The sequence below is a fragment of the Saccopteryx bilineata genome, chromosome 2, assembly GCF_036850765.1.
Source record: "Saccopteryx bilineata isolate mSacBil1 chromosome 2, mSacBil1_pri_phased_curated, whole genome shotgun sequence".
Taxonomy (NCBI): Eukaryota; Metazoa; Chordata; class Mammalia; order Chiroptera; family Emballonuridae; genus Saccopteryx; species Saccopteryx bilineata.
In genome coordinates, this window is record NC_089491.1 from 229,503,553 (window position 1) to 229,531,348 (window position 27,796).

General features: G+C 42.0%; 1 protein-coding gene across 7 annotated transcripts in view; it reads right to left on the minus strand.

Annotated features, from left to right (window-relative positions):
* Nucleotides 1-27,796, minus strand: part of ITSN1 (intersectin 1) — a 234,736-nt gene that overhangs the window by 114,561 nt on the left and 92,379 nt on the right. For all 7 annotated transcript variants that reach the window (XM_066259466.1, XM_066259465.1, XM_066259461.1 and 4 more), the window contains 6 exons: nucleotides 21,135-21,314; nucleotides 19,485-19,581; nucleotides 14,348-14,448; nucleotides 8,164-8,227; nucleotides 4,472-4,609; nucleotides 813-925 (listed from right to left, as the gene is read on the minus strand). In XM_066259466.1, coding sequence (XP_066115563.1) covers nucleotides 813-925; nucleotides 4,472-4,609; nucleotides 8,164-8,227; nucleotides 14,348-14,448; nucleotides 19,485-19,581; nucleotides 21,135-21,314 — 693 coding nt within the window. The remainder of the gene's footprint in view (nucleotides 1-812; nucleotides 926-4,471; nucleotides 4,610-8,163; nucleotides 8,228-14,347; nucleotides 14,449-19,484; nucleotides 19,582-21,134; nucleotides 21,315-27,796) is intronic.

The window sequence follows — 27,796 nt, forward strand, 5'->3', positions numbered from 1 at the left end:
CTGCAGCAAAAGAACACTGACAAAATACTTAACACAAAGAGACTCCATAATAAATTTCACTTGCTTATTTGTATCAACTATAATCACATTGTTAATAATTCATGGCCACCCTAGAATATTTTAATAGCAGGATGGGATTATCATGGTAAATAAGGATTATTTACAACAGCTTCACATTACATTTAAAATAGCTTCATGTTGGACCCAAGAACGCTGGCTTGAGGAAGGGGTTACTTGGTCTGCTGTAGCCCCACGGTCAAGGCACATATGAGAAAGCAATCAATGAACAACTAAGGTGTTGCAACGCGCAATGAAAAACTAATGATTGATACTTCTCATCTCTCTCTGTTCCTGTCTGTCTGTCCCTATCTATCCCTCTCTCTGACTCTCTGTCTCTGTAAAAAATAAAAATAAAATAAAATAGCTTCTTGTTATTAAGAAGTTTCCAATTCTCTCAACAAAATGAGGAAGTAACAGTAGCAATGTCACTTCCTATTTCTGGTGGTATTAAGCAATCTCCTTAAAGGTTTATCAATGTGAGTGCTATATAGATAACATTTATAAGTTTGATTAGTAGTAAAGAATTAAATTTCCATTTAAAAGCTAGAACAAGGGTGCAATACACACTGTCTTATCTCTATATATACATATATGCAAATCAAAAAGCCTTTTAAAAGTATCTCCTTTTGACTCAGGTCAGTTAAAGGAACACAGCAAGAATGTCAAAGGCCAGATTTCTTTCTACCTCTATCTTTGTCTTAGAGATAGAAAGCCTCTAACATAATGTGACTAAAATGTAAAGACTGCCTTACCAGGTAATTTCTTTTCTAGTTGTTGTTCATCTTCTAAGACTGGCTCCTCTGGTAACCGCTGATCTACTGAGGTTGAGCTCATGACAGATACACCACTGCCAGATCGAACTCTTCTGCAATTGTGGAAAGGAAGAAAAAAGACACAAATTCACATAAAGCTGTCTCGGTGGAATTGAGCAAATTATGAAAAAGAATTTTTAAAGATTATTCCATGAAAAAAAAAGATTATGCCATGTATTATGGAATAGTGAAGGGGAAAATAAAGATTTGATCCTAGTTACAAAGGGTTTTTAAAAATGAATATTTGAACGGCATCCAACTCTGACTGCCAAGCTTGTTCAAATGTTCAGAATCAACAAAATTAGGGCAATTCCAAAGAAATAAATTAGTGAATGATCACGCAGTGGCTAGAACAGTGCCCAGGACACAGTAAATGTTCACTTTTACGACCATCACCGTTTTATGGAAAGTTAAATCCTGTTCAGGGAAGATGAGCAGATCAGCTAATTGGGAGCATTTCTTTTATAAAGTCTCTCCATTTTATCTCTAAATAAACACATGAAATGCCTATAATTTAAAATCCATAATAAACAAAGCACTTAAGTTTACTGATTAATCTCACTTTACACCATTAACCTTGCTCTTTTAAACTACCATTTAAAATTGTTTTATAGGCCCTGGCCGGTTGGCTCAGTGGTAGAGCGTTGGCCTGGCATGCAGGAGTCCTGGGTTCGATTCCCAGCCAGGGCACCCAGGAGAGGCGCCCATCTGCTTCTCTACCTCTCTCCCTCTCCTTCCTCTCTGTCTCTCTCTTCCCCTCCTGCAGCCAAGGCTCCATTGGAGCAAAGTTTGCCCGGGCACTGAGGATGGCTCTGTGGCCTCTGCCTCAGGCGCTAGAATGGCTCTGATTGAGGCAGAGCATGCCCCAGATGGGCAGAGCATCGCCCCCTGGTGGGCATGTCAGGTGGATCCCGGTCGGGCGCATGCGGGAGTCTGACTGCCTGCCCGTTTCTAGCTTCAGAAAAATACAAAAAAAAAAAAAAAGAATAAAATTGTTTTATATACCCTGTTTCCACAAAACTAAGATATCCTCCAAAAATAAGACCTAGTGCAATTTTTTTCAAGCTTAGAAATATAAGGTCTCAACTGAAAATAAGAGTGCATCTTGAGGAGCAAAAATTAATATTAAGACACTGCCTTATTTTCAGGGAAACAGGGTAGATTGTTGTACATGGAAAGAGAGTCACAAGAAATTCTTGATGGAATGACTATAGTATATTAATAAATGTCGATTTTTTTTTTGTTCAACAATAAATGTGAATTCTTGTTCATGGAAAAATAAAACATCCCCTAAAAATAAGACCTAGTGTGTCTTTAGGAGCAAAAATTAATATAAGACACTGTCTTATTTTCGGGAAAACACAGTATATATGTATTTTTTTATTTAGAAATTAAATTTAATGGGTTGGCATTGATCAATAAAAGTACACAGGTTTCAGGTGAATATCTCTATAGCATTTGAACTGTTGATTGCATTGTGTGCCAATCACCCAAAGTCAAGTCATTTTACGTTACCTGTATTTGTTCCTCTTTACTCCCCTCCCACCTCCCTCTCCCCCTGGTAACCACTTCACTTTTGTCTGTGTCCATGAATCTGTATTATATCCCAGCTATGTGTGAAATCACATAGTTCTTAGCTTTTTCTGATTGACTTAGTTCACTCAGCCTAATGTTCTCAAGGTCCATCAATGTTGTTGTAAATGTCACTATGTTATCATTTCTTATGGCTGAGTAGTAGTCCATTGTATATACATATATGTATCACATCTTTTTTTTTTTATTTTATTTATTTTTTTACAGAGACAGAGAGTAAGTCAGAGAGAGGGATAGACAGAAACAGACAACAGGAACAGAGAGAGATGAGAAGCATCAATCATTAGTTTTTCATTGCATGTTACAACACCTTAGTTCAGGGGTCCCCAAAGTACGGCCCGCGGGCCGCATGCGGCCCCCTGAGGCCATTTATCCGGCCCCCGCCACACACCCGGAAGGGGCACCTCTTTCATTGGTGGTCAGTGAGAGGAGCATAGTTCCCATTGAAATACTGGTCAGTTTGTTGATTTAAATTTACTTGTTCTCTATTTTAAATATTGTATTCGTTCCCATTTTGTTTTTTTACTTTAAAATAAGATATGTGTAGTGTGCATAGGGATTTGTTCATAGTTTTTTTATAGTCTGGCCCTCCAACGGTCTGAGGGACAGTGAACTGGCCCCCTGTGTAAAAAGTTTGGGGACCCCTGCCTTAGTTGTTCATTGATTGCTTTATCATATGTGCCTTGACCGCGGGCCTTCAGCAGACCGAGTAACCCCTTGCTGGAGCCAGAGACCTTGGGTTTAAGTTGGTGGGTTTTTTGCTCAAACCAGATGAGCCCGTGCTCAAGCTGGCAACCTCGGGGTCTCGAACCTGAGTCGTCCGCATCCCAGTCCGACACTCTATCCACTGCACCACCTCCTGGTCAAGCTGTATCACATCTTCTTTATCCAATCCTCTATCGAGGGATACTTTGGTTGTTTCCATGTGTTGACTACCTGAATAATGCTGTGATGAACATGGGGGTGCATGTGTCTTTGCATACCAACGTTTTTGAGATTGTTTTTTTTTTTTATCAGCTGCCAGAGTTGTGTGTCAGAGTGCTTTTTACAGTTGGGGGAGCTCACAGACTACCTGGCTCCACTCTCCCTCCAGCCCATCTGCCCAGCGTGCCTGCTGCGTGCATGTGCTCAGAGAGGGCTGCACTCTCCCTCCAGTCCGTCTGTCCAGCGTGCCTGCTGCACGCACATGCTCGGTGAGGGCTCTGCTTCTCTTACTCTTAAGGAGACTTCTTCCTGCAGTCTTAGTACAGAAATTCTTATCTTTATTTCTCTCTTCTTTGTATTGGTAAGATTTTATATTTGTCTTTTAAGGCAGTTTTCTGGGAGGGGGTGTGGGTGTGCGTGTAGGTAGAAGGTACCAGTCATTCCCAATTTCTCCCAACCGGACCTGGGTCTACTATCTCCACAGCTCCACTGGGACTGTACATCAGACCAGGAATATTTCCTCTCATTATCTTCCCGATAATGATTTTACATTGACAGCATTTTGTTATCTCTCGATCATGTAGAATTCACAGGCACAATGTCCTTGCTTTAGTTTCTATGTATAGGTAAACACAGTTTTCCTTTGCTAAAACTGCTGGTGCACTTCAAGTACTGTATATAGATTGTACAAAGATCACCAATCTTTTGATGTTTTACTAACACAGGCAGACCTAATTTTACTGAGCTCCACGTTACTGAGCTCCACAGAGACTGAGTATTTTACAAACTGAAGAAGGCAAGACCCTTCACCAACAGAAAGATTACAACTCGCTTTACTGTGACAGTGGCTTTATAGTGATGGTCTGGAATCAGGCCCACAATGTCTCCAAAGTCTTCCTCTATGTGTAAGTACTTAAGAAACACACCCAAGATGAACACAGAACCTAGATAAAAAGATATTCTTGAATTCATGGATATTTGACTTCCCTGCCAGGAATTAAAATGACCATAGAGCCGACAAAGCCAAGTTTGAAATTCACACACTCAGCACACAGTCTCCTGTGAGAGCCACATGCTCTTACCTAAAGGAAGGTGGGATGTACTCCGGAGGCAAGACAGGTGGCAACGGTTGGCCAGACATAGCTACATCAATCAGGTGCATGGCCAGGATGAACTCTTCTGCTGTGAGTTTTCCATCTTGATCAATGTCAGAAAGATTCCTATTCAACAAAGAGTTAATTGAAATCTAGTTTCACAGAAATGCATGCTTGTTACTATTCATGCACGACTCATTTAAATGTTCTATTTTCTTATTTTGACTCTAGGCCAACTGAGTCTCTCTGTGCCTCAGTTTATAAAAACAGTACCTATTTCATACTAATATTGCAAAAATAAAATGAGACAGACCATATAGGTGAAATGGTGTTCAACATTCAACAAACGTTACCCATGATATAATTATACTCTTCTCAGTCCTTGTAAGCCCTTTAAAATGTATCATACTTACATATTCTATGTGTTTAAATACTATGCTCAGCACACTAGAGGGTCAGATAGTAAACAGAGAAGCTCTGCAGGACATACTCTCTGTCACACTGAATTCTGCTGTAGCAGGAAAGCAGTCATCCACAATATAGAAACAAATGGGTAAGGTTGTTTCACAATAACAAGTCATTTACAAACACATAGGCAAGCTCACGGAGCTTAGCTGGCTGAGCCCTGATCCAGGCCCACATGGTGTACCACTGAGGCCTCCAGCCACAGTGAAGGTGTTTTCTGCCCTTTAATCTCAGGATTTAACCCCCACAAGTCTTCATAATCAACTTGCTCCAGTAGTTAATTAAGAGTAAACAGATTTTTCTAGCAAGTCCAAGAATGTGATTTTACTCTGGACACCAAGACAGGATGCAGGACAACAAAGCTGTTGATAAAAATGTCAATAATACAGTTGCTACACTGGGGAACTGGCTTAGCTGATGCCTTAAATCAAGAAACTTCTCTTAAATCTGAAATTTCCTCAGGTGGCATAAACTCTTTTTTTAAAGGTATAAAATTTCAACCCAGAAACATTCCTACTTTCTAAGAGTACAGGTCTATAAGGAATTACCATGTTCTACAGAACAGTTCCCTCACCACCTAAGCCCCCCCACATCTGTGTAGTCAACCCCTTCCTCTGCCCCCAGCCCCTGGTTACCGTTGATCTCCTTTGTGTCTCTCTAGTTTTGCATTTTCCAGATGCACACTCTAGTGGTTTTTGTTTTTGTTTTTTAGGTTATTTTCATTTATCAATTTGAAAGAGAAAGAAATGTAGATTTGTTGTTCCACCCATTCATGCACCCATTGGTTGACTCCTGAAACCTTGGCTCATGGGGACAATGCTCCAACCAGCCGAGCTACCCAGCCAGGACCACACTCCGTTTTAAACAGAATAGGGCACTAGTGAAAACCCTGCCTGCCCTGCCTTGGCCTCTCCTCCTTCTCACGCCCACCACGAGCTACTCCTAGGTAAACCCAATTAGAAGACAGCAGAATTCTCATTTGCCTTCCCCCTTGAAACCTGCCTAAATAATGATTTGATCCTCACTATTTAAAATAGCTTTTTATTGTGTAGAAGAATAATATGATAAAATTCTAATATGAGAAGTCTCAAGTATTTTTTCAAAGAGGGCAGGTTGTAAACTTAAAACATGCCAATACAGTCTAGTATTGTGAGAACAATCTAATAAACTGCCTATCAACCTCCATAAATGTTAGCTCTTAAATTTGTATTTCAGAGGGCTCAAGGATACTGGTACATACCCAAACCTAAAGAGTTTTGGATGTGACTCAGACATAAGATGTTTATGAACTGGTCTATTATTGTGCTATTGCAAAAGGCAGACCCCTCTGGCACAAAGCAGAGGGGGCCGAGGTTGGGGAAGAGGGGACATGTCATGAATGTTGATCGTAAGCAGCTGACAGCAGGTTTGTCTTCCAGGCAGAATCGAAGGATAATGCATAACTGAGAGGGAGAGACACTTCTTCAGAAACAATTCTGGTTAACATTTAAATGAAAGGAATCCTAGTTCAGCCACAGCTGTTAAAAATTATTACAAAATAGACAAACATGGTGATGTGCCTCCTGATGAAAGAACAGTCTCATCTCTGATGCAGTCTTACAAAAAAAGGGAAGGGCACATCTGTTAATTTCTGGAGACAGTTTTGATGGTCACATCTGGGGGTGAAGGTTATGCTGCAGGTATCTGGTAGGTAAAGACCAGAGATGCTACCAAATAACTGCAACGCGTCAGAGAGCAGCCTGCACCACAAAGAATTCTCAGGCCCCAAATGTTAATAGGGCTGAGGTGGAGAAACCTTGCTCTAGATCTAATTAGCAATTTACAGAAAACACAAGAATAAATGAACATCATAAGGAATCAATCACCAAAGGTTAGACTACAGAGATTAGGGTTTGGGGTGGCAGGCAAGGAGTAGAGGACAAGATAAGAGGGAGTTTATAGGCTAAAGCAGACTTAACAGACGCACCAGCCAATCATTGCAAAATATATTTCAGCCTGACCAGGCAGTGGCGCAGTGGATAGAGCGTCAGACTGGGATGCAGAGGACCCAGGTTCGAGACCCCAAGGTCTCCAGCCTGAGCGCAGGCTCATCTGGCTTGAGCAAAAAAAAAAAAAGCTCACCAGCTTGGACCCAAGGTTGCTGGCTTGAGCAAGGGGTTACTCGGTCTTCTGAAGGCCTGTGGTCAAGGCACATATGAGAAAGCAATCAGTGAACAACTAAGGTGTCACAATGCACAATGAAAAACTGATGATTGATGCTTCTCATTTCTCTCTGTTCCTGTCTGTCTGTCCCTATCTATCCCTCTCTCTGACTCTCTCTCTGTCCCTATTAAAAAATATATATATATTATATATATATTTCAATCAACCATAAAAAAGTATGAGGCAATATAAAAGGAGTCTGAACACTAGCTGATTAAATTAAGAATTAACTATTAAAAATTTTAGGTGGACTACTGATACTATAATCATATTAAAAAAAATCTGTTTCGCCTGACCAGGCGGTCACACAGTGGACAGAGCACCAAACTGGGATGCGGAGAACCCAGTTTTGAAACCCCAAGGTCTCCGGCTTGAGCACTGGCTCATCCAACTTGAGCACAGGATCACTGGTTTGAGCAACGGGATCATAGACATGACTGCACTGTCGCTGGCTTAAGCCCAAAGGTTGCTAGCTTGAAGACCCAGGTTGCTGGCTTGAGCAAGGGGTCACTCACTCTGCTGTAGCCCCACGGTCAAGGCACATATGAGAAAGTAATCAATGAACAACTAAGGTGCCGCAACCAAGAATTGATGCTTTTCATCTCTCTCTTCCTGTCTGTCTCTCTCTGTCACACACACACAAAAAGTTAAAAATATATCTGTCTCTTTTGGAGATACAAGCTGAAATATTAGCAGATGAAAATGATAAAATGACTGAGATTTAACTTTGATAATCGGGAAAGAGAAGGGGAAAACCAGGACTAGCCATGAGCTGAGACTTACGTTATGAGTTCCTGAGAATTCATTATATTAACCAATCTGACTCCGCATTTTTCAAAATCAAAAGGGGGAAATGTAAGACAGGTAATCGTTATAAGTCCTTGAAAAACTAAGCCTACTCCATCTATTCCTCCCTATAAATAATGATCTTACTTTAAAGACTGATGAGGCCATACCAATTTAAGAAATAAAGTTTCCACTTCAGACAAACCAAGGAAGTTCTCATTCCTTACCATATTGAAGCCAGCTGTGCCTGTGGTAAACTTGATTGCATAAGAATAGTTCTTGCTTGGGGCCCTAAACAGAAGCCAGAAAAAGAAAATACAAAGATGAATCAGCACACCCTCACTTGGTCCAGGAAGTCAGAGTTCCACAAATGTCTACTATGCAACCTCATGCAATCATAGTGCTTTAAACAATATTTGCTATTATTCAAGATGCTTTTAAAAAAGGAAATTAAACTCCCATAAAAAAAGGGGAGAAACACTGAGCAGAGCACAGCAACTGGCACATAATAACTGCGTGTTAAGTGAATGATGAAGAAAGAGTATGTAAAAGAGCAGCGGTTCAAATTGTAACCTGTTGGTCCAGATTCCCATCTCCATCAGAAGCAGGTCTTTGTTTACAAAGCTGACCCTCACTCTCTAAATGCAGCACCTCTGCCACCACCTGCCACCTCCATAAGGACTGACATTAGACAAATTCAGGGACGTTTCAGGGAATTTTAGAGGACAAAAGGATCTCAGCAAAAACTCTTCTAACCATTTCTATACAGACTTGGGAAAAAAATGATTTACTCACAGCTGCACAAATGGCTAATATCAGAACAATTAAAAAGAATTCCTGGAGCTTGACCCAGCAGTGGCACAGTGGATAGAACATCAAACGGGGTCGCAGAGGACCAAGGTTCAAAACCCCGGGATCATCGGCTTGAGCACTGGCTCATCCTGCTTGAGCACTGGCTTACCTGCTTGAGCGTGGGATCACAGCATGACCCCAAGGTCACTGGCTTGAGCAAGGGGTCACTCTCTCTGCTGTAGCCCCACCCTCCCCCACCCCCGGTCAAGGCACATATGAGAAAGCAATCAATGAACAACTCAGAACTTGCAACGAAGAATTGATGATTCTTATAACTTTCTCCCTTTCTGTCTCTGTTTCTATCTGTCCCTCTCCCTATCTGTCAAAAAAAAAAAAAAAAAAAAAAAAAGAATTCCTGGAATTTCAACTCTTCTCTCAAAATCAGCTCTTATTTTTTAAAACTCTTGTAAGTATCTTCATTTCTGGGATTAAGCTGGCCTTAGGAATCAAAGGCCCCAGTGGGAGCTACTGAAGGCTTCAAGAAGCCAGCACTAGGCAGATGGATCCCTCATTTCCAGCCCTGCCTTGTGAAGCATAGAGTTCTGGGATGACAACGGACCACAGAATACAAGGCTGTTGCAGTCAGGTTGGGAACACTGTATGTACAGACTTTGGCTTGTGTACCTATTTCACTTTTCACATGGCACCTCATCAAAAACACAAAGCAGCAGCGGGCAGGAGTCTTTGAGTATAGCCACAGGGAGGCTCCAGCACCCAGCACAGGAGGCTCCAGAAAGCATGTGGAAAATCACTGGGAACCGGAGGCTGTTGGCTCCAGCCTGCTTCCCCTAAAATTTGCTGACCTACCCAGGGCAGGTAGTTTCCTGGCTTGCTGGACCCTCGTTTTCTTGTTTCAGAAGTCCTGTCTGGATTTACAAGTCTAAGGAACCGTAACACAGAGCTTAGCATAGTGCCAGCACATAAAAAGTGCTCAAATAAATGGTAGTTCATATTATGGAAAATATTTTAATTCATATTTACATATAAAATGTAGACAGAAAAGCACACATGAAGATATACCTATATATTTTTACATGTGTACATGTGTGCAGCTTAATTAATTTCCACACTGAAAATGGTCATTAAACAGCACCCCAAAGCCCTTCTTGAACTCCCCTCAGTCATCCCCTCACACTGAGTATAGCCTAACTTCTACCAGCACAGTGTGTCAGTGTTAGGTCTGGCTATGTTGTTGTGGAACACAATCCTAACTGTTATACAGTGTGGAGCTACTGTGAACAGTAAACACCCTAAGTTTTGGTGAACATGAACATATGTATACTTCCTATTGTGTATGTATTGGGAACATCTAAAAATCAACTATCTTTATTGAATTAATATGAAAGTCCTTAAAGGTTCTGTGATATATTAGAATGAAAAAAAGTTCACAGATTATTTAGTCTTTAACACTGTATTTAGAATGGGCAACATTAAAGTTGAATCAGCAAAACTTTATTGAATGCTTTAATTTATACTTGTAATAATTCTCCCCACTTCAGAGCTATATAAAAAAAGTAAATATTTCACCTATTCCTTATAAAAAGTATAACAACAAATGAAAAGAATTAGCCCTGGACGTGGGCATCACAAGACATGGATTGCAGTCCTGTCTTCCGACCCCCTAATGTGACACGACACTCTCTAAGAGGAGGTTCCCTCATCTCTGAAATGAAGGAAGTGATCTAGAATAGGGACTGCCAAACCACAGCCTGCAAGCACATTCAGCTTGCCACCATTTCTGTAAATAAAGTTTATTGAAACAAAGCCATGTCTATTCATTTAAGTGATACATGGCTGCTCCCATACTAAAATGGCAAAGTTGAATAGCTGTATCAGTGGATAGCTGCAAGCCTAAAAACTTTACTATTTGGCTTTTTACAGAAAAAATGTATTAAACTCTCCATGAGGAGCTCACAACTGCCTTTGCAATTCTAATAGTTGACTCCATATGTCCTAAGACAAGGCTGTGGAACACCAAGTTGTGAAGGAACAAGGGGCATTCACCTAACAAAATGAATCAGCAAAATCAACTCAGGTATCAACAGGGGAAACTGTGCCACCACTACATTAGCTTCACCCCCAGTGGACAAGCTCAGGTTCTCACTTTCTTCTGCTTTGCACCAATCAATGGCATTCATATGCTCACAACCTACTCTCAAAGATGTAGCCACAGTCTGAGGGCACCCACAAAGAGAGGTGAAAGTAAATCCCAGGGTGATGAGGAATGCTTCTAAGTGCTAGTGGCACACTGACAGCGGGCACCTGACACACGTTGCAGCACAGTTCATTCAGCCCAACCGCAGGGCGCGAGCACTTCTTGATGAGCTGATCCACTCTCCACCAAAACATGTGGAACGACTGTGAGTGAAACTGACAACGTAAGGATGACCCAGACTGTCCTCTAATTGATATCACAACGTTAATACTCCTGTACTAAACTGGTATTCATGACATGGGATACCATATCTCCAAGGATTATGACAGTGATTTTCAACTGGGGTACCCCAAGAATTATAAAACATGCAGTACCTGACTGTTTGGTCAGGGGCACGGACCTCTTCTCCCTTAGATTGTTAAATAAAATATTACGAGAGCCAACACAACAGCGGCCTGGTGTGAATGAATCAAAATTATACTTTATTTTCTCTCTCAGATTGGCTAAAAATATTTCTTTTGTATCTCGCAGACTTCAGTAAATAATTTGTGTGCCATGAGATAAAAAATGTTGAAAATCACTAGATTAAGAAATTACAATTATGTACAAGTTGTAAAAATGCCTTTAAATTTTAAGTTCCTCTAAAACAAGAACTTACAAAAAGAAACAATAAGGAAGAAAAATAAGAGATTAAGAATATTAAATTACTTATTTCACTTGGGCCTCTTTATAGTCTGGGACCTTTTCTCAACTATTCTTCTTATCCTTAAGCTGACTGAGTAACTGCTTTGGGGGTTCAGGAGTCACATTATAATTTTTGGAATTATGATCGTGACAATGGCCTTTGTGTCTCACCCATCTCAACTAACAAGCTCTGCTTCCATAAACGTTCTTATTTGGCCTAAAACATGCCCTTACATTGATTTCACAAACAAAAAACTAAAATTTATTTATTTCTATTTTTAAATTTACCGTGATAAATTATTCTATCTGACATGACTATATAAAAATATAATTTGAAAATACAATGCCCACCTTAAATTCTTTTTATTTTTTTTTTGTATTTTTCTGAAGCTGGAAACGGGGAGAGACAGTCAGATTCCCGCATGCGCCCGACAGGGATCCACCCAGCACGCCCACCAGAGGCGACGCTCTGCCCACCAGGGGGCGATGCTCTGCCCCTCCGGGGCGTTGCTATGTTGCAACCAGAGCCACTCTAGCGCCTGGGGCAGAGGCCAAGAAGCCATCCCCAGCGCCCGGGCCATTTTTGCTCCAATGGAGCCTCGGCTGCGGGAGGGGAAGAGACAGACAGAGAGGAAGGAGAGGGGGAGGGGTGGAGAAGCAGATGGGCGCTTCTCCCGTGTGCCCTGGCCGGGAATCGAACCCGGGACTTCTGCACGCCAGGCCGACGCTCTACCACTGACCCAACCAGCCAGGACCCATCTTAAATTCTTGACAGGAAAAAACAGTAATAAGTATGCAGATAAACATTAGCAAAATCTGCTCTTTCCACTATATTTCCCACTTTACTTTCTGCTTCAGACAGTAATCGCTCTACATACTCAGGTGCCTGGGTCACTATCTTTGCATTGGAGAGGCTGCATTTCAGTCAGAAAACACACATCCTACCAAGAGGGAATTTCTACTCCACGTTGCATCTGAATGCTATTTCCATTATCTCACAGCAAATACCAGCAGTGCTCTGAAAAACTGTTTTCAGATTCACTGGCAATGCAGTTCTGGTTCTGTATGGAGCACTGGCATCAAACAAACCATGCTAAACAGTAAATAAAACTATAGTATGGCCTGACCAGGCGGTGGCGCAGTGGATAGAGCATCGGACTGAGATGTGGAGGACCCAGGTTTAAGACCCTGAGATCGCCAGCTTGAGCGTGGGCTCATCTGGTTTGAGCAAAGCTCACCAGCTTGGACCCAAGTTCCTGGCTTGAGCAAGGGGTTAATCGGTCTGCTGTAGCCTCATGGTCAAGGCACATATGCGAAAGCAATCAATGAACAACTAAGGTGTCCCAACAAAAAACTAATGATTGATGCTTCTCATCTCTCTCCGTTCCTGTCTGTCAGTCCCTGTCTGTCCCTCTCTCTGACTCTCTCTCTGTCTCTGTAAAAAAACAACAAAACACTACAGTATGGAGTATTCTCAGTGCGTGGGTAAGCTAGGCTACGTTTTCATGCTGTGAAAAAAAAACAACACACAGAGGGGGCATACAGAGAATTTGGGTGGACTTATAACTCGCTACTTCATCTACAAACATGTTTATTTGAGATTATTGCTGAAATCTTTCTCGGGATATGATTCAAGATTGGATCAAGATCCTACAAAAAGCCCACTCAATCCTGACATTTTTAAAAAAGATAAGTTTTTCTTTTAGAAGTAAAAATTGCACTTGTAAGTAACAGCAGAAATGACAGTGAAAATAAGAAATGCAATGTTTTGAGTTACATACCAGCATTTCTCTATCCCAAGAAAACAAACCTTGAGCCTTCCTTTTCATATTCCTTTACAGGTAGTTACATTTTTCCCTTTTGCACTTAATGTTCCTACCAGAGGTCTCTATTTTCCTTTATCAAAATTATACTTTTCTTTATAATTCTCTAGTCAATTTAAGTGTTTAATCTCTCATTAGAAAGGTTTCTGGAGAGTTCCCTGAGAGCCACTCCACCTTTGATGCGGATGACAGAATCCTCTGAGATCATAGAACTTAACTCTGGCCTCTTCCTCGTGAAAAAGTTAGATGCAAACAGAAGTGACGCCTGACCTGTGGTGGTGCAGTGGGATAAAGCGTCGACCTGGAATACTGAGGTCGCCGGTTCGAAACCTTGGGCTTGCCTGGTCAAGGCACATATGGGAGTTGATGCTTCCTGCTCCTCTCTCTCTCTCTCTCTCTCTCTGTCTCTCTCTCTCCTCTCTCTAAAATATCAATAAATAAAAAATATTCAAACAGAAGTGACCTTCCTCACCAGTGACTGGGCCAGGCAGCAAACTCCCCAGCCAGCTCCTCCCCTCCATACCGCCTGAAACACTGACTCTGCGCAGTCTCAAGTCCATCTTCAGAGCTGAACTTCAGAACTTGAACCAGTTTTTGTTCACAGCATGGTTTCCTTGCTAGTGCTTTGATCTGCATACTACTGGCATTCAGTGTGCAGGAGGATTTGTGGTCTCTGGGCCATTTGCCAAGAAGCAATGAGGCAAAGTCTGAGACACTTAAGAATAAAGTAACTGTGGCTTTATCAACAAATGAGAACTCAGGATAAGAACTACAGTGAAAACCCTGTTCAAAAATAGCAGTAGAGAAAGCATTTGGAAATTTGGCCCAACATCTAGAAATAGTTTGCATTTAGAACACAGATCATATTTCACTAAGTTAATTTTTCTTTGTAAATACCTGTTAGATGTCCACTCATAGTTTTGTCGTGACTATTGAACAGCTGTCTGTACTTCAGCCGGGAGGACTGGGGGACGGCCCATTCTGCCAGCGGAGGGGCGCTGGGGAAGAGGAGGGACAGGAAGCGGTCAGCAGGAAGGAGCAGCCTACCCAGGTTTTTCACACACAATCAACTGAGAACTCCAGAAAACTAGCTTTAACTTTTTATTCACTTTTGAACCACAAGTTCTGAAAGTTCTATAATGAGTGTGTCCACTTTTTAAGGTTAAAACATTTCTTTTAAAACAGATAAAGCTTATCTTTCCAGAACCAAGGGTAAGCCTAACACACTGAGTGGCTGTTCCCAGTCTATACATAACCTAATCAGTCTTAAAGGATCTAGGAAAGTATGGAAAACCTCCTTGGAACTGAGATGATACAGTTATGGCCAAGTTTCCTAAACTTCTAGAACAGTTTTCTTTCGGTTTACAATGCAATGCTGATAGCAAATAACTTCCTTTACAGATATTACTTCTTCAGGTTGTTTAACCTTCTATTACAGGATGCATTTCTCAATGAAAAGAAATCATTCCATTCTGGAAAGTTTAAATTCCCACAAATGGAGTTTCCCAGAAAGAAAAGAATGTTCAGAGGGTCCTGACACACCCGCGGCGGGATGGAGGGGGTTCACTTCCTGACTGCAGCAGTGCGGCACCCTGACCCAAGGACACCTGCTGCACCCTGGGTCCAGACCTCCTGACTAGCTACTCAGAACAGATCCCACACATGTATCACACTGGCAGCCATGGCTTATTAACAGCCCAATAATTTAAACACAATGACAGTAAAAAAGGCACACCATTTCCAGGACAATTACAACTAATGCCCCATTCCTTTCATTTCAAAACACACATAAGAGCAAAATTTTAATCCTAAATTGAACCTCTAAGCCATCATATATATGTGTTATCTGTGCACTTATTATATGCACCTCATAAGCATAGGAAATGCTCCCAAGCACCTGAAAAGTACCTATACAAGTTCATCTTTTCAATTTGTATAAATGTCTTAACAAAAACACTTACCAATGCCTAGTCTGCTGTGTGTACTTCTGCAATAGCTCCCTCATTTTAAACTAACATTTTGCTGATTCCAAGTCGTGCCTATTTGTCAAGAAGCTAGTTATCTCTCTCCTGCACCCCGGAGTACAGGGTGTTTACACACAGAAGTGGTCCCGGATTACACTTATCAAGTCATCATTTTCTGCTAACTTCCTGAGAATTTAAATGAACTAAAAATTCATTAATAGACAACCAAAAAGATGACAAGAATTTGTCAGAAATTTAAATTGCTGAAAAGATAACTACCTTAAAAAAAACCCAGTTGTCTTAATAGCTTTCATATTTGCTAATACTGTACTGATTATTTCTTCATTCTAATGTCATAAATCAATTTTAAGACAGACTTCAAAATCCCTCAGAGAAAACTGAAACCTTCAACATGGTATTGGAGAAAGAAGGAATTGGGAATTCAGTGTTAGATGGTCTGAGTTTGAACCTCAGCTCTGCCATTTAGTGAGCTATAAGCCATGGGTGAAGAAGGTAACATCAGTTTATTTCCTTGCTCACAATTAATTCTGAGACAATATTTACTGCATAGAAAGATGTGGGGGTTGAATGGAATTAATAAGGTGTCTGGTAAGTAGGTGCTCAGAAAAGGTTCCTGAATCCTAGGAATGGAACCTCAATGAAGTGAAACACAAATATCTGTAGAGAACATTACCATATATTCCCCACGTATAAGACGCTCCCATGTATAAGACGTCCCCATGTATAAGATGCACCTTAATTTTGGGGCTCAAAATTTGAAGAAGAAAAAAACCAACATATTACATAAAGTTACTGAACTCAAGTTTTTTTGTTTTTGTTTTTTTTTCTTTCTGAAGCCGGAAACGGGGAGAGACAGTCAGACAGACTCCCGCATGCGCCCGACCGGGATCCACCCGGCACGCCCACCAGGGGGCGATGCTCTGCCCCTCTAGGGCATCGCTCTGTTGCGACCAGAGCCATTCTAGCGCCTGGGGCAGAGGCCAAGGAGCCATCCCCAGCGCCCGGGCCATTTTTGCTCCAATGGAGCCTCGGCTGCGGGAGGGGAAGAGAGAGACAGAGAGGAAGGAGAGGGGGAGGGGTGGAGAAGCAGATGGGCACTTCTCCTGTATGCCCTGGCCGGGAATCGAACCCGGGACTTCTGCACACCAGGCCGACGCTCTACCACTGAGCCAACCGGCCAGGGCTGAACTCAAGTTTTATTCATCATAAAATTCATACAACTCATCACTGTCAAAACTCCCATCCATTCGCTTGTCCTCATCTGTTGTCTGATGACAAATCACTGTCTTCATATATTGCCTCGTCCTCACTTCCATCTATGGCATTTAAAATGCCACAACCACTGTATAAGATGCATCCAGTTTTCAGACCTCAAATTTTTCGAAAAAAAGGTGTGTCTTATACATGGGGAAATATGGTAACTTGAGTTTTTTGGAGCAGACTTCCATGGTTAAGTATCCATGCCTTAAAATTAGAAAGAACTCAGTTCAACTATGAGCTCTATCACTTAAGAAATATATCATTTTGAGCAAGTCATTTAATGTCTCTGAGCTTCTTCCTCATCTACAACACAGAGATAATAAGAGTTATTTTATGGGGAAGAAGGTGAACATTAGATGAGTTAATGTACGTAAAGCATTTGGCACAGTGTTTTCAGTTTACAGATTTTCTTTAAGTCATTTTCTAAAAGGTAATGAATTGCTGAATTATATCCAAAGTACTTTTCTCTTTAAAGTAGAAAATGGCTCCATTCATTCAGGCAAAAGTTCTAAAGAGGACTGAGACAAGAAAACATGGAATCACCCTGGCCGGTTGGCTCAGTGGTAGAATGTGAGCCCGGTATGTGGATGTCCCAGGTTCGATTCCCAGTCAGGGCACACAGGAGAAGTGACCCCTCCCCTTCTCTCTCTCTCTCTCTCTCTCTCCATCTCTATTTTTCTCCCACAGCTACGGCTCAATTGGTTTGAACACACTGGCCCCAAGTGCTGGGGATGGCTCCATGGAGCCTCCACCTCAGGTGCTAAAAATAGCTTGGTTGCCAGAATGGCCACAGATGGGCAGAGCATCAGCCCCAGATGGGGGCTGCTGGGTAGATTCCAGTCGGGGCACATGTGGGAGGGAGTCTATCTCCCCTCCTCTCACTTGGAAAAGAAAAAAAAAACCCTGAATCATCTTCATTTACATTCCCTTTTCATTACAAAAGTTTTGAGAGGAGGTTGGCTTTAGCTCAGCAGTTCCTTTGAGTCAGGTTCACTTGTTAACCAAAAGTTTTGAGAGGGCTTACAAAGAGAGCTTAATTTTTTATCTTAGTGCAACCATATGCAAGGGGGAAAAAAGGTAAAAGAAAGAAAAATATTGTGCTCGCTTCAGCAGCACATATATACTAAAAGAAAACAAAATATGAAAGATAATATGAGGCCCTGGCCGGTTGGCTCAGCGGTAGAGCGTCGGCCTGGCGTGTGGGGGACCCGGGTTCGATTCCCGGCCAGGGCACATAGGAGAAGCGCCCATTTGCTTCTCCACTCCCCCCTCCTTCCTCTCTATCTCTCTCTTCCCCTCCCGCAGCCAAGGCTCCATTGGAGCAAAGATGGCCCGGGCGCTGGGGATGGCTCCTTGGCCTCTGCCCCAGGTGCTAGAGTGGCTCTGGTCGCGGCAGAGCGACGCCCCTGGTGGGCGTGCCGGGTGGATCCCGGTCGGGCGCATGCGGGAGTCTGTCTGACTGTCTCTCCCCGTTTCCAGCTTCAGAAAAGAAAAAGAAAAACAAACAAACAAACAAAAAAAAAGATAATATGAAACCAAGATTGGCTAAAATATAAGTAATAAAATCATGTAAGCTTTGCCAAAATTGAGCCACATATTGGTAACAACGGTTCACTAACATAAATACCTCATTGCATAAAATTGATATTGGCCCTGGCCAGTTGGCTCAGTGGTAGAGCATCGGCCTGGCATGCAGCAGTCCCGGGTTCGATTCCCGGCCAGGGCACACAGGAGAAGCACCCATCTGCTTCTCCACCCCTCCCCCTCTCCTTCCTCTCTGTCTCTCTCTTTCCTTCCCTCAGCCGAGGCTCCACTGGAGCAAAGTTGGCCCGGGCGCTGAGGATGGCTCCGTGGCTTCTGCCTCAGGCGCTAGAATGGCTCTGGTCACAACAGAGTGACACCCCAGATGGGCAGAGCATCGCCCCCTGGTGGGCATGCCAGGTGGATCCCGGTCGGGCGCATGTGGGAGTCTGTCTGACTGCCTCCCCGTTTCCAGCTTCAGAAAAATACAAAAAAAAAAAAAAAAAAAAAGATCTTAAATAAGGTTTTACAAATAATTTATACAGAGCTAGAATTTAAAGTAAGGTTATCTGAGCTAGAATTTAAAATAAGAACAATTATGGCTTTAATCTTTATGTAAAAATCTTATAAACTTTTAATAATTAACACAAAATAGTTAACTTGCTTTTGGTCCTTATATCTAGGTTCTACTTTATTAATTTTAAACATTTACTACAACCTATTTATTATCCTTTTTCTTATTTTTTTATTTTTCCAAAGTGAGAAGCAGGGGGAGGCAGACAGACTCTGCTGCAATTGGAGCCATTCTTGCACCTGAGGCGGAGGCCATGGAGCCAACCTCAGCACCCAGGCCAACTTTGGTTCCAATGGAGCCTCGGCTGCGGGAGGGGAAGAGAGAGATAGAGAGGAAAGTAGAGGGGGAAGGGTGGAGAAGCAGATGGGCACTTCTCCTGTGTGTCCTGGCCAGGAATCGTACTATCGAATCTGGGACTTCTACATGCCAGGCTGATGCTCTACTGCTGAACCAGCTGGTCAGGGCTTATTTATTATCCTCTTAAAAAAAACCTTTAAAGGAAACATCACATCCTTGATTCTGTCATCTCTGAAACAAATGATAAAACCTAGTAGCATTATCTAGAATTGGGAAAATTTTTGCCATTTAACAAAGTAAAAGATAATAAAGAATATAGTTCATTCATTTTCACATTTAGGAGTTAATCAAATAATAATTTAAATCAAACTGCTCTTTTAAAAACAAGCAGACTTACCTAGCCACATCAAATGATTGTGCCTTCTGTAATTTAGTGTTTAATTGTGTCCCAGGACCAGACCTACTAAAAGAAGAACTCTTTGGCAATGTGGCTGCTGTAAAAATAAATAAATGTTGAATAAATTTAATTCTACAAAGATAAGAAACTTCCCCTATTTACAAAAATTAAAATGCATAGTCATCAAGCTTGAGGCAGAAATTATGCCTCCCTCCTTCCCATCCAGAACTCAGAAAGAGTTATTCCCATGTTGCTTCCCACCCTCTTGCTAGAAATGTTTCTAGATAGACTTGTTCCTACTGATACACCTTAATGTTTACATCCATAAGATTTTACTTTTCATTACATATTTAGTATCATATTTTAGTATCATATAGGATCTGTTAACAGTTAAAGAAGGAACAGCTTAACTTATATGGATGGCATATTCCTGACTACACGGAAAAATGCTCAAGTAAAGTCCCAGATGTAAGAGCCAAGAAGCCAGACTTGCAGTCTTGGCCAGATAACATGTGACGCTAGAGAGGGTCAGCTTTTGTGTCTGATTCTCACTGAGGCTGGTTGGCTGTGCATCAGGGAAAGAACTCGGAGCCCCAGCCACATTCCCCTCCTCCTTGCCTAATGTCTTGCAACATGTGCCATGAACCACAAAAGCAAACAGGACGGTGTTTGGATTCTGACATTACTGGAAAAACAATTGTAAGCACTTTCTTGGCTGCTGTCACATCTGCACTTGTGCTCACACATGAAAGATGAACTACATGTGACAAAAAGAGGTACATTTAGGTTCTTTGGCTATAATGTAAAGACACATCCTGACCGATGTAAATCCCACAGTTATCACCACTGAATTTGCTCAAACATATCCACAATACTTTAAATATATATATATATACTTTGCATATCAATGTGAATTCAGTAAGGTTTGTTAGACTATGGCATCTATGCTTGATGCTTTCCTTAAATTAAAGGGGAAAAGACTTTATGAATAAAGTCTCAAAATTAAACCAGGAACATTTAATCCTTTTCTTCAATTAAGCAAGTATGTATATTATGACCATAATCTATACTGCTCACAAAAATTAAGGGATATTTCCAAATGAATATGAAGTGATAAAATATCCCCAATTTTTGTGAGCAGTGTATTTTTGCATTTAATAGAATTCCTACCCCTGTCTGCCTAGTTCATTCCACCTCTTTAACAATAACGAAAAGCAATGTTCTCCAGCTCTACCCCTCTGCCCCCCTATAATTCTACCCGGAAGGGATTGGCTTATTTATTAGCAATTCAGAGCAGCTGAAGAAAAACAGTAACTGATACATGGAAATACAAACATGTTCAAACACTACTAAAACTTCAGTGGCTTTTGTCAAGCCCTTGAAGGGAAATTATGTTCTTGGCGTTAGCTGCTGAATTCATCTTTGTACACAGTACACAAAGCTCCCTAATTCCATCCTCCTATCCCTCCCCCTCTGGCCTTGCACATCCCATTTGAGATGTTAAAAAAAAAAATGAGGAATTAAACAAAAAAAATGAACTTATTTCTCTCTGGAATGAAATGCTACTTAAATAGAATTAGTAAGGGAAGATAGATTTATCAAGAACGTAAGTTGTAAAAATCCAGCCTATGGATTCCTCGGGTCACATACCAGAATGAGCAAACGCAGACAGAGGTTGTATAACAGGGGGAGCCCCGTTGGCCAGGGGAGGCACTGCTGCTGGAGGGACAGAGGGTACTAGGGGTGGGGACATCCCGACCACTGGGATGGGTCCCATTGGCACTGGAGCAACTGCTGGAAGTGGTGGCATGCTGGCGATGCCTCCTATACCTACGAAGGAAGAAGCGCCAACAAAAGTCACAAAGAGTCACATTTCAACATTTAATGACAATTAACCCAGAACTGCTTGAAAAAGAAAATCATTTTCCACTTGTAATATATTCCTATTTAAAATATAAATTCACATTGATCATTTTGAAGAGTACCAAAAATTATGTCAAGGATCAAGACCCAACCTGAACACAGATCTACTGGCCACAGCTAAGGGTAAATCAGAGTAACAACTGCAAGGAAGTGGAAACCACCAAAGAGAATGACAGTCATTCATTCATTCATAATGGCATTAAAAAACAAATACACTTAAAAACTCTAATTGGTCACTGTGGGTAATCAATTTATTTTGAAAGCTAGTAACTAAAGGTGGTGGGGGGAATAAATCAAATATTTAGCCTGCCTTTCCTTTACATACTGAACCACAATGTAACCAAATATTTGATGGGGAAGTTTCTACTTAGAAGTATTCCAACCAAAAATATAAAGACATGATAGAACTAAAATGAACATTTCCTTCCTTTTTTGTTTGTCTGTCTCAACTTGTGATACTGGGACATAATAAGAAAAAGACATCCCATCTTTGTCCACTTCTGGTTACAGCTGCTGAACCCTATGTAATTTCCTGAAGGATAGGAACATCTTTTGCTAAAATATTTGGTCTTGGTCCCTGGTTCCTGATACAAGAACTCTCAGACCCATGGAGTCTCTGGAGGGATGAGTGTCTTTCTGTATTCCAATGAGCTGGCTGGTGGTGGTGGGGTCCCCTAAACAGTGGCAGGATGGGACCTGGTAACAGGAAATACCAAGGCATGATTAGAGGACAAAAAGTCCCACCCTACCCCTATTCCACACAGACCTCAAGGGAGAGGAGAGGGTCTAGGGCAGTGGTAGTCAACCTGGTCCCTACCGCCCACTAGTGGGCGTTCCAACTTTCATGGTGGGCGGTAATGGAGCAACCAAAGTATAAATAAAAAGATAGATTTAACTATAGTAAGTTGTTTTATAAAGATTTATTCTGCCAAACAGCGAATATCCGACATAAAGTACTTGGTAAATAATTATTATTATATGCTTTAACTTGCTGTAACTCTACTTTATAGATTTTAAAAAGTAAAGTTACTTCCCTACTTTATAAATCACCATTACTGTGGAACCGGCGGGCGGTTAGAAAATTTTACTACTAACAGAGATACAAAAGTGGGCGGTAGGTATGAAAAGGTTGATTACCCCTGATCTAGAGTTTGAGATAATCAATGGCCAGTGATTGAATCAATCATGCCTCCATAACAAAACCTCCATTAAAAACGCCAACACAACAGGGTTTGCAGCGCTTCCAGGCTGCTGAACGCACCCACGTGCTGGAGAGTGGCACCCCTACCTCACCCGCGCTCCTGCGCTAACCCCTCCAGACCCTCCCTGTACACCTCTTCTTCAGGCTGTCCCACCTGTGTCCTGCACAACATCCTTTACAACAAACCAGAAATGTAACTGTTTCCCTGAGTTTTGTGAATTGTTCTAGCAAATTATAGAAAAGGGGAAAAGGGTTTGTGGGAACCTCTGACTTTGTAGTCAAGTCACACAGAAGTACAGAGAACCTAGGGGCCCACTACTTGTGACTCATGTGAGGACAGTCTTGCAGACTGAGCCCTTAAACCTATGGAATCTGATGCTAACTCCAGGTAGCTAGTATCAGAATTGCATTTAATTATAAGATACCAAGTGTTGAGAGAGTTAAAACTGGTTGCTGTAGTATTTTGGGACACAAAAGTCTTGGTTTCTCCTTTCCTTGAGAATCCTACATACATTATTCTATTTTCCTTCTGGCACATACAGCACTGCTGTGAAAAATTCTGAAGATATTCCAAATGGCTCTCAGATGAGTTATGTGCTTTCTTTGTCTACATGCCCAAATCACTGTTTTACTAGAATTCAGTTTAGGGTTGGTCTCTCCAAGCCAATCTTCTCAGGCACATGCTACACTCTTTCAATAATGGTCTCGAACCCTTTATCTGAAGAAAGCTGCCCTGACCTACTTAATAGGTGTCCCGTTCCCTGCTTTGGTTTTCTTCTTCAGGGACTCCAGCTAGCCACATATTCAACTTTCTCTGCTTTAGTATTTGCCACTTTTTCTCAAACCCTTTCTCTTTTTAAATTTTCTTTTAATTTTTGAAATCTTCCTCTTTTTACCTATATTTCTCTTCAAACTGTATTTCCTGTGTTGCTCCTAGTTTAGACTTCATTTCTGAAATGAATTTTTCTTTTATTTCTCACCCTTTCCTGAATTTTGTCACTTCATTTCTGTAATTTTAAAATTCTGATTTGTTGGTCTTTCATGACTTGCATCATTTTCTTAGTATCTTTCAGCTCGTTTTGAAATAGTAAGGTTACTGGTGTGCAGTCATTGTCCATGGGGGTGTTATTTGGCTCTTTGTTGTTCTTTTTCTAATAATAACTTTGTGTGGGCTTTGACCTTGCCGGCTACCGCCTGTGGCTCATTTTTACGTGAGCCATGCTTCCTGGGACTTCCAGACTCTGTTCTCCTTCCCCTCTTTGGTCTGGACCTTTCTTTTTGTCTCTGTGTTGCTGTCCCGCTCAATCCTGATTTCACTCCCAGTCATTTCTCCTCTGTGTGGGGCCATCCTAAGTGGAAGCCCTGGTGGTCAGTTTTGAGAATTCACAGGTCTTATCCTAGCAGTCATTGCAACGGCTCTCTGACATTCTAATTCTCCCACTTTAAGTGACCTACTTTTAAACAGTCACTGCAAAGACTATGTCCTTTTACCAACTGGCTGACTACCTTTTCTGAATGAATATTTTTCTGTACATTTCTAACTAAATATATATATCCACTTAAAGCTGTAGGGAAGCCATCCCTCTTGAGTGTGCAAAATCTTCATTGTTGAGAATCTCCCCTGCGTCACCAAGTCCCCTACTCTAACTACCATCCTAACACACCACCCTGTAGCACCCTGCTCCTCCAACTTTGTTTCCCTTCAGTTAGACTCTCCCCGCCTCCAAGCCTCCAATCAGGCTTTAGTCCCTACAACTCCAATAAAACTGCTCATCAAGGTCATCTACAAACTTATCTTGTCAAATCCAACCACTCTTCTGTCCTATTCTTACTCTCTTGGAAGCAACTCAATGAGTGCTCCCTCCTTCTTGAAACACTTGTTTTGGCTACCAGGACACCAGCCTTTCACGAGACCTGCAACATCTGTAGCATCACAGCTTGCCAGGGCATGGTCCTCGGTCGTCTGCCTGTCCAGCCATACTTCCTCTGTAGCTCTCCCATCCAGTCCCAGGGCCTGCAGTGCCACCCACACTCACACTCTCCCAGAGCTGATGGGTCCCTGCTCTGAGTTCCAGACACGATTGATCTGCCTGCTCAACGTCTCAACTTAGAGCTCTACTAGGCCTCTCAAACTTAACATGGACAAAACTTGATTTACCTTTCTTCCAAAATACATGATATAATGGCTTTAATCCTTTCTCTCTTTCACTCTGACTTTCACCACCCAGCTCTAAACCACCATTATCTCTTCTTGCCCATGGCAAAAGCCTCCATACTGATTTTCCGATCCAGTCTTCACATAACTGAGATTATTTCCTAAGTGTCTAGCAACCAGGTTACTCCCCTGGTTAAAAGTCCTCTGTAGCTTTCAAATGCACTTAGAAAAGGAAATCCCAAATCCATAGTGGCTTTATCAGGTCCTAAGCCCTCTGGCTCTGGCCTTTACACCCTATAAGGTCCACCAATTAATTCCTCAGCAGCCCTGCTCTCATCTGTGGTTCTCACACCAAACTGGTTTTTAATCTTAAGACCGTTGCGACGGCTGTTCCTTGTGTCTGGGGGTCTACTCCCCTAGATCTTCACATAGCTCTCTGCTCTAAGTCAGTTCAAAAGTTGTCTCCTCAGAGAATTCTTCCCTGACCCATTGGTCTCTATCATATTACCTTGTTTCTTTATTTAGTTGCTTGCTTTCCAGCAACTAGACAAGAAGCTTCACAGCAGCAGGGGCCATGATGTCTTGCTCATCACCATGTTCCCAGCAACCAGGATACACAGCTGGGGCTTAAGAATATTGATTTACATCATCCCTGGCCTAATAGCTCCATTGGTTAGACCATCTTTCCGAAGAGCAGAGGTTGTTGTTTCAACCCCTGGTCAGGGCACATACAGTGCAGCTTGATGTTTCTGTCTGTCTGTCTGTCTGTCTCTCTCCCCCCTTCCTTGCTAACTAAAATCAAATAAAATTTTTTTTAAATATTGATTTGCCTCAATTAAAATTATGGACTCTTGCTAAAAATAAATAAACACAATTTTTTAAAAATCAAAGAAAAATAACTTCTTTCAAAATTGTCGGGTGCAGAGTGAAAGAAGAAAGGGGCTGGAGGAGGAGGGCGCGGGCACTCGGAGCACCTCCAGGAGCACAGCGGGGTTCCCCTGGGCAAGCTGCTGGGAACATGGGGATGAGCAAGACATGGCGGCCCCTGTGCTGTGAAGCATGGCTGTGCCCACTCTCCTCTCTTACACAGGGGAGTGAACAAAAGGATGGCTGGCCTGAGACCCTAGAAGGGATGCCACGTCACCTGGATGGTTGGGCGATAATGAAGGAAGGCAGACTTCAGGAAAACTGTACTGGGACAAGCTCTACCTCCCTTTGTAGAAATATGTTCTTAATTAAGTAACTTGTTCAATGTTTTGGAATCTCAGTTCTCTCATTTATATAACAAGGCTAATCATTTCTGCATAATTTTAAGGTCATTGTTATACCAAATAAACCTCTATCTGTGAAGGCTCACTGTGTTAAGGGCTAGAAAATGCCTGGTCAGATAATGTTCAATATTATTAGAAAATAACAGTAATAGTAATAAATTACTTTATTCTTAAGTAGCCAGAAATGTAAAAGAAAAAAAATCACTCTGGGTTGGGCTGAGACATGGAACTAAAAATACTAAGAGAGGCCAGATCTCTGAATTCATTTGGGTAAACTTGTTCCAGACCATGTACTCTTAACTTGCCTTAGTTCTGATATTTCCTCATGATTTATCCTTGTGAAAGTAAGTTTACTGAGAATGTTGGTGTGATAAGAATGAGGTGAAAGGCAGTGGAGGAGCCTAGGGGAAGGGCTACAGATTGGCTGGCAGGATGTCAGATCAGAAATCCCGAGTGCCCAGAGGCAGAGGCAGGTTACCTAAGTGACTGAGAGAAGCCCTCGGGGCACGGAGGCCGCCCCCTCCTGAAAGCAAATCAGCAGTACTGCATCTCCAGAGCTGAAACTCCACAGCAAAATGAACAGGAGAGGACATATTAAATGTTGGAGGAAGCAGTACTGACACCAGCTTGAAGAGAGGAAACGGGATGCTACTGGTTATCTGACCCTTTCTCCACTGAGGTTTCCTCTTGCAGCTCCAAAAGGGAAGCCGTTTTAACACATGGGTTCTGACCAAACAGTAGTTATGGGACCTTCAAAGATTCTGGCTAATGAAGGGGTAGGTCCTGTGAACACACAGTAGACAGGGCCCTGGCCACCCGGTGCCTAGCGCAGTCCTTACTCCTGATGTCCCAGGCCTTTGCCCACATTGACTGAGTTTTCCTTTCTTCTCCTGGATCACTGTCTGGCTTGCCCAACTCAGAACCTGTACCTTTCCTTTTGTAAAAACTAGTCTTGTGGCTAAACTTCACCAAAGAAAGGTAATGCCTAGTTTATTAATAGTAAATGCCATCAAGTAAAAACCACAGCATTTATTTATCTCAGCTTAGCTTATCATTAACTGTACCAGAGACACCTGAATCACTACTGACTGCCCCCCCAAACCTACTGCCCGTTATCACCAGTCATCAGATATACCAGGAGAACTATCCCATAAATCAGATATTACATCTGACTACTGTATTCTCTAAATCAACCTAAATAATCCAAGTCTAGTGTGAGAACAGAAGACAAATCAGAATGATTGGTGATCTTAGTCAACTATTTACTGATGGATTTTCAAGAAAAATATCTGTCTAAAATAATATATTATGTTTTTTACTAGGATAACAATGTTTATTTTTTTTCATGCTTCATTTTGTTCTGAGAGAATTTCATGTGGCCAAATGCTTCAATACTGTGAATTAAAAAATATATTTTGAGATACCATAATCCAAAGGAGTTGTTTATACACAAGGCAAAAAGACAATGTACCAAACAGAAAACCAAAAGGAAGACTGGGACAAGTGAGGGTCAAGAATCTATTAAGAGCAAGAAAAGGACAGAAGGCACAGAGTGACGGCAGGTCTGCCCCTCCTCCCCAACGCCCTGCCCCTCCACACTGATGCCCTGCCCTTCCTCCCCAACGCCCTGCCCCTCCACACTGATGCCCTGCCCTTCCTCCCCGACGCCCTGCCCCTCCACACTGATGCCCTGCCCATCCTCCCCGACGCCCTACCCCTCCTCCCAAACGCCCTGCCCCTCCACGATGATGCCCTGCCCTTC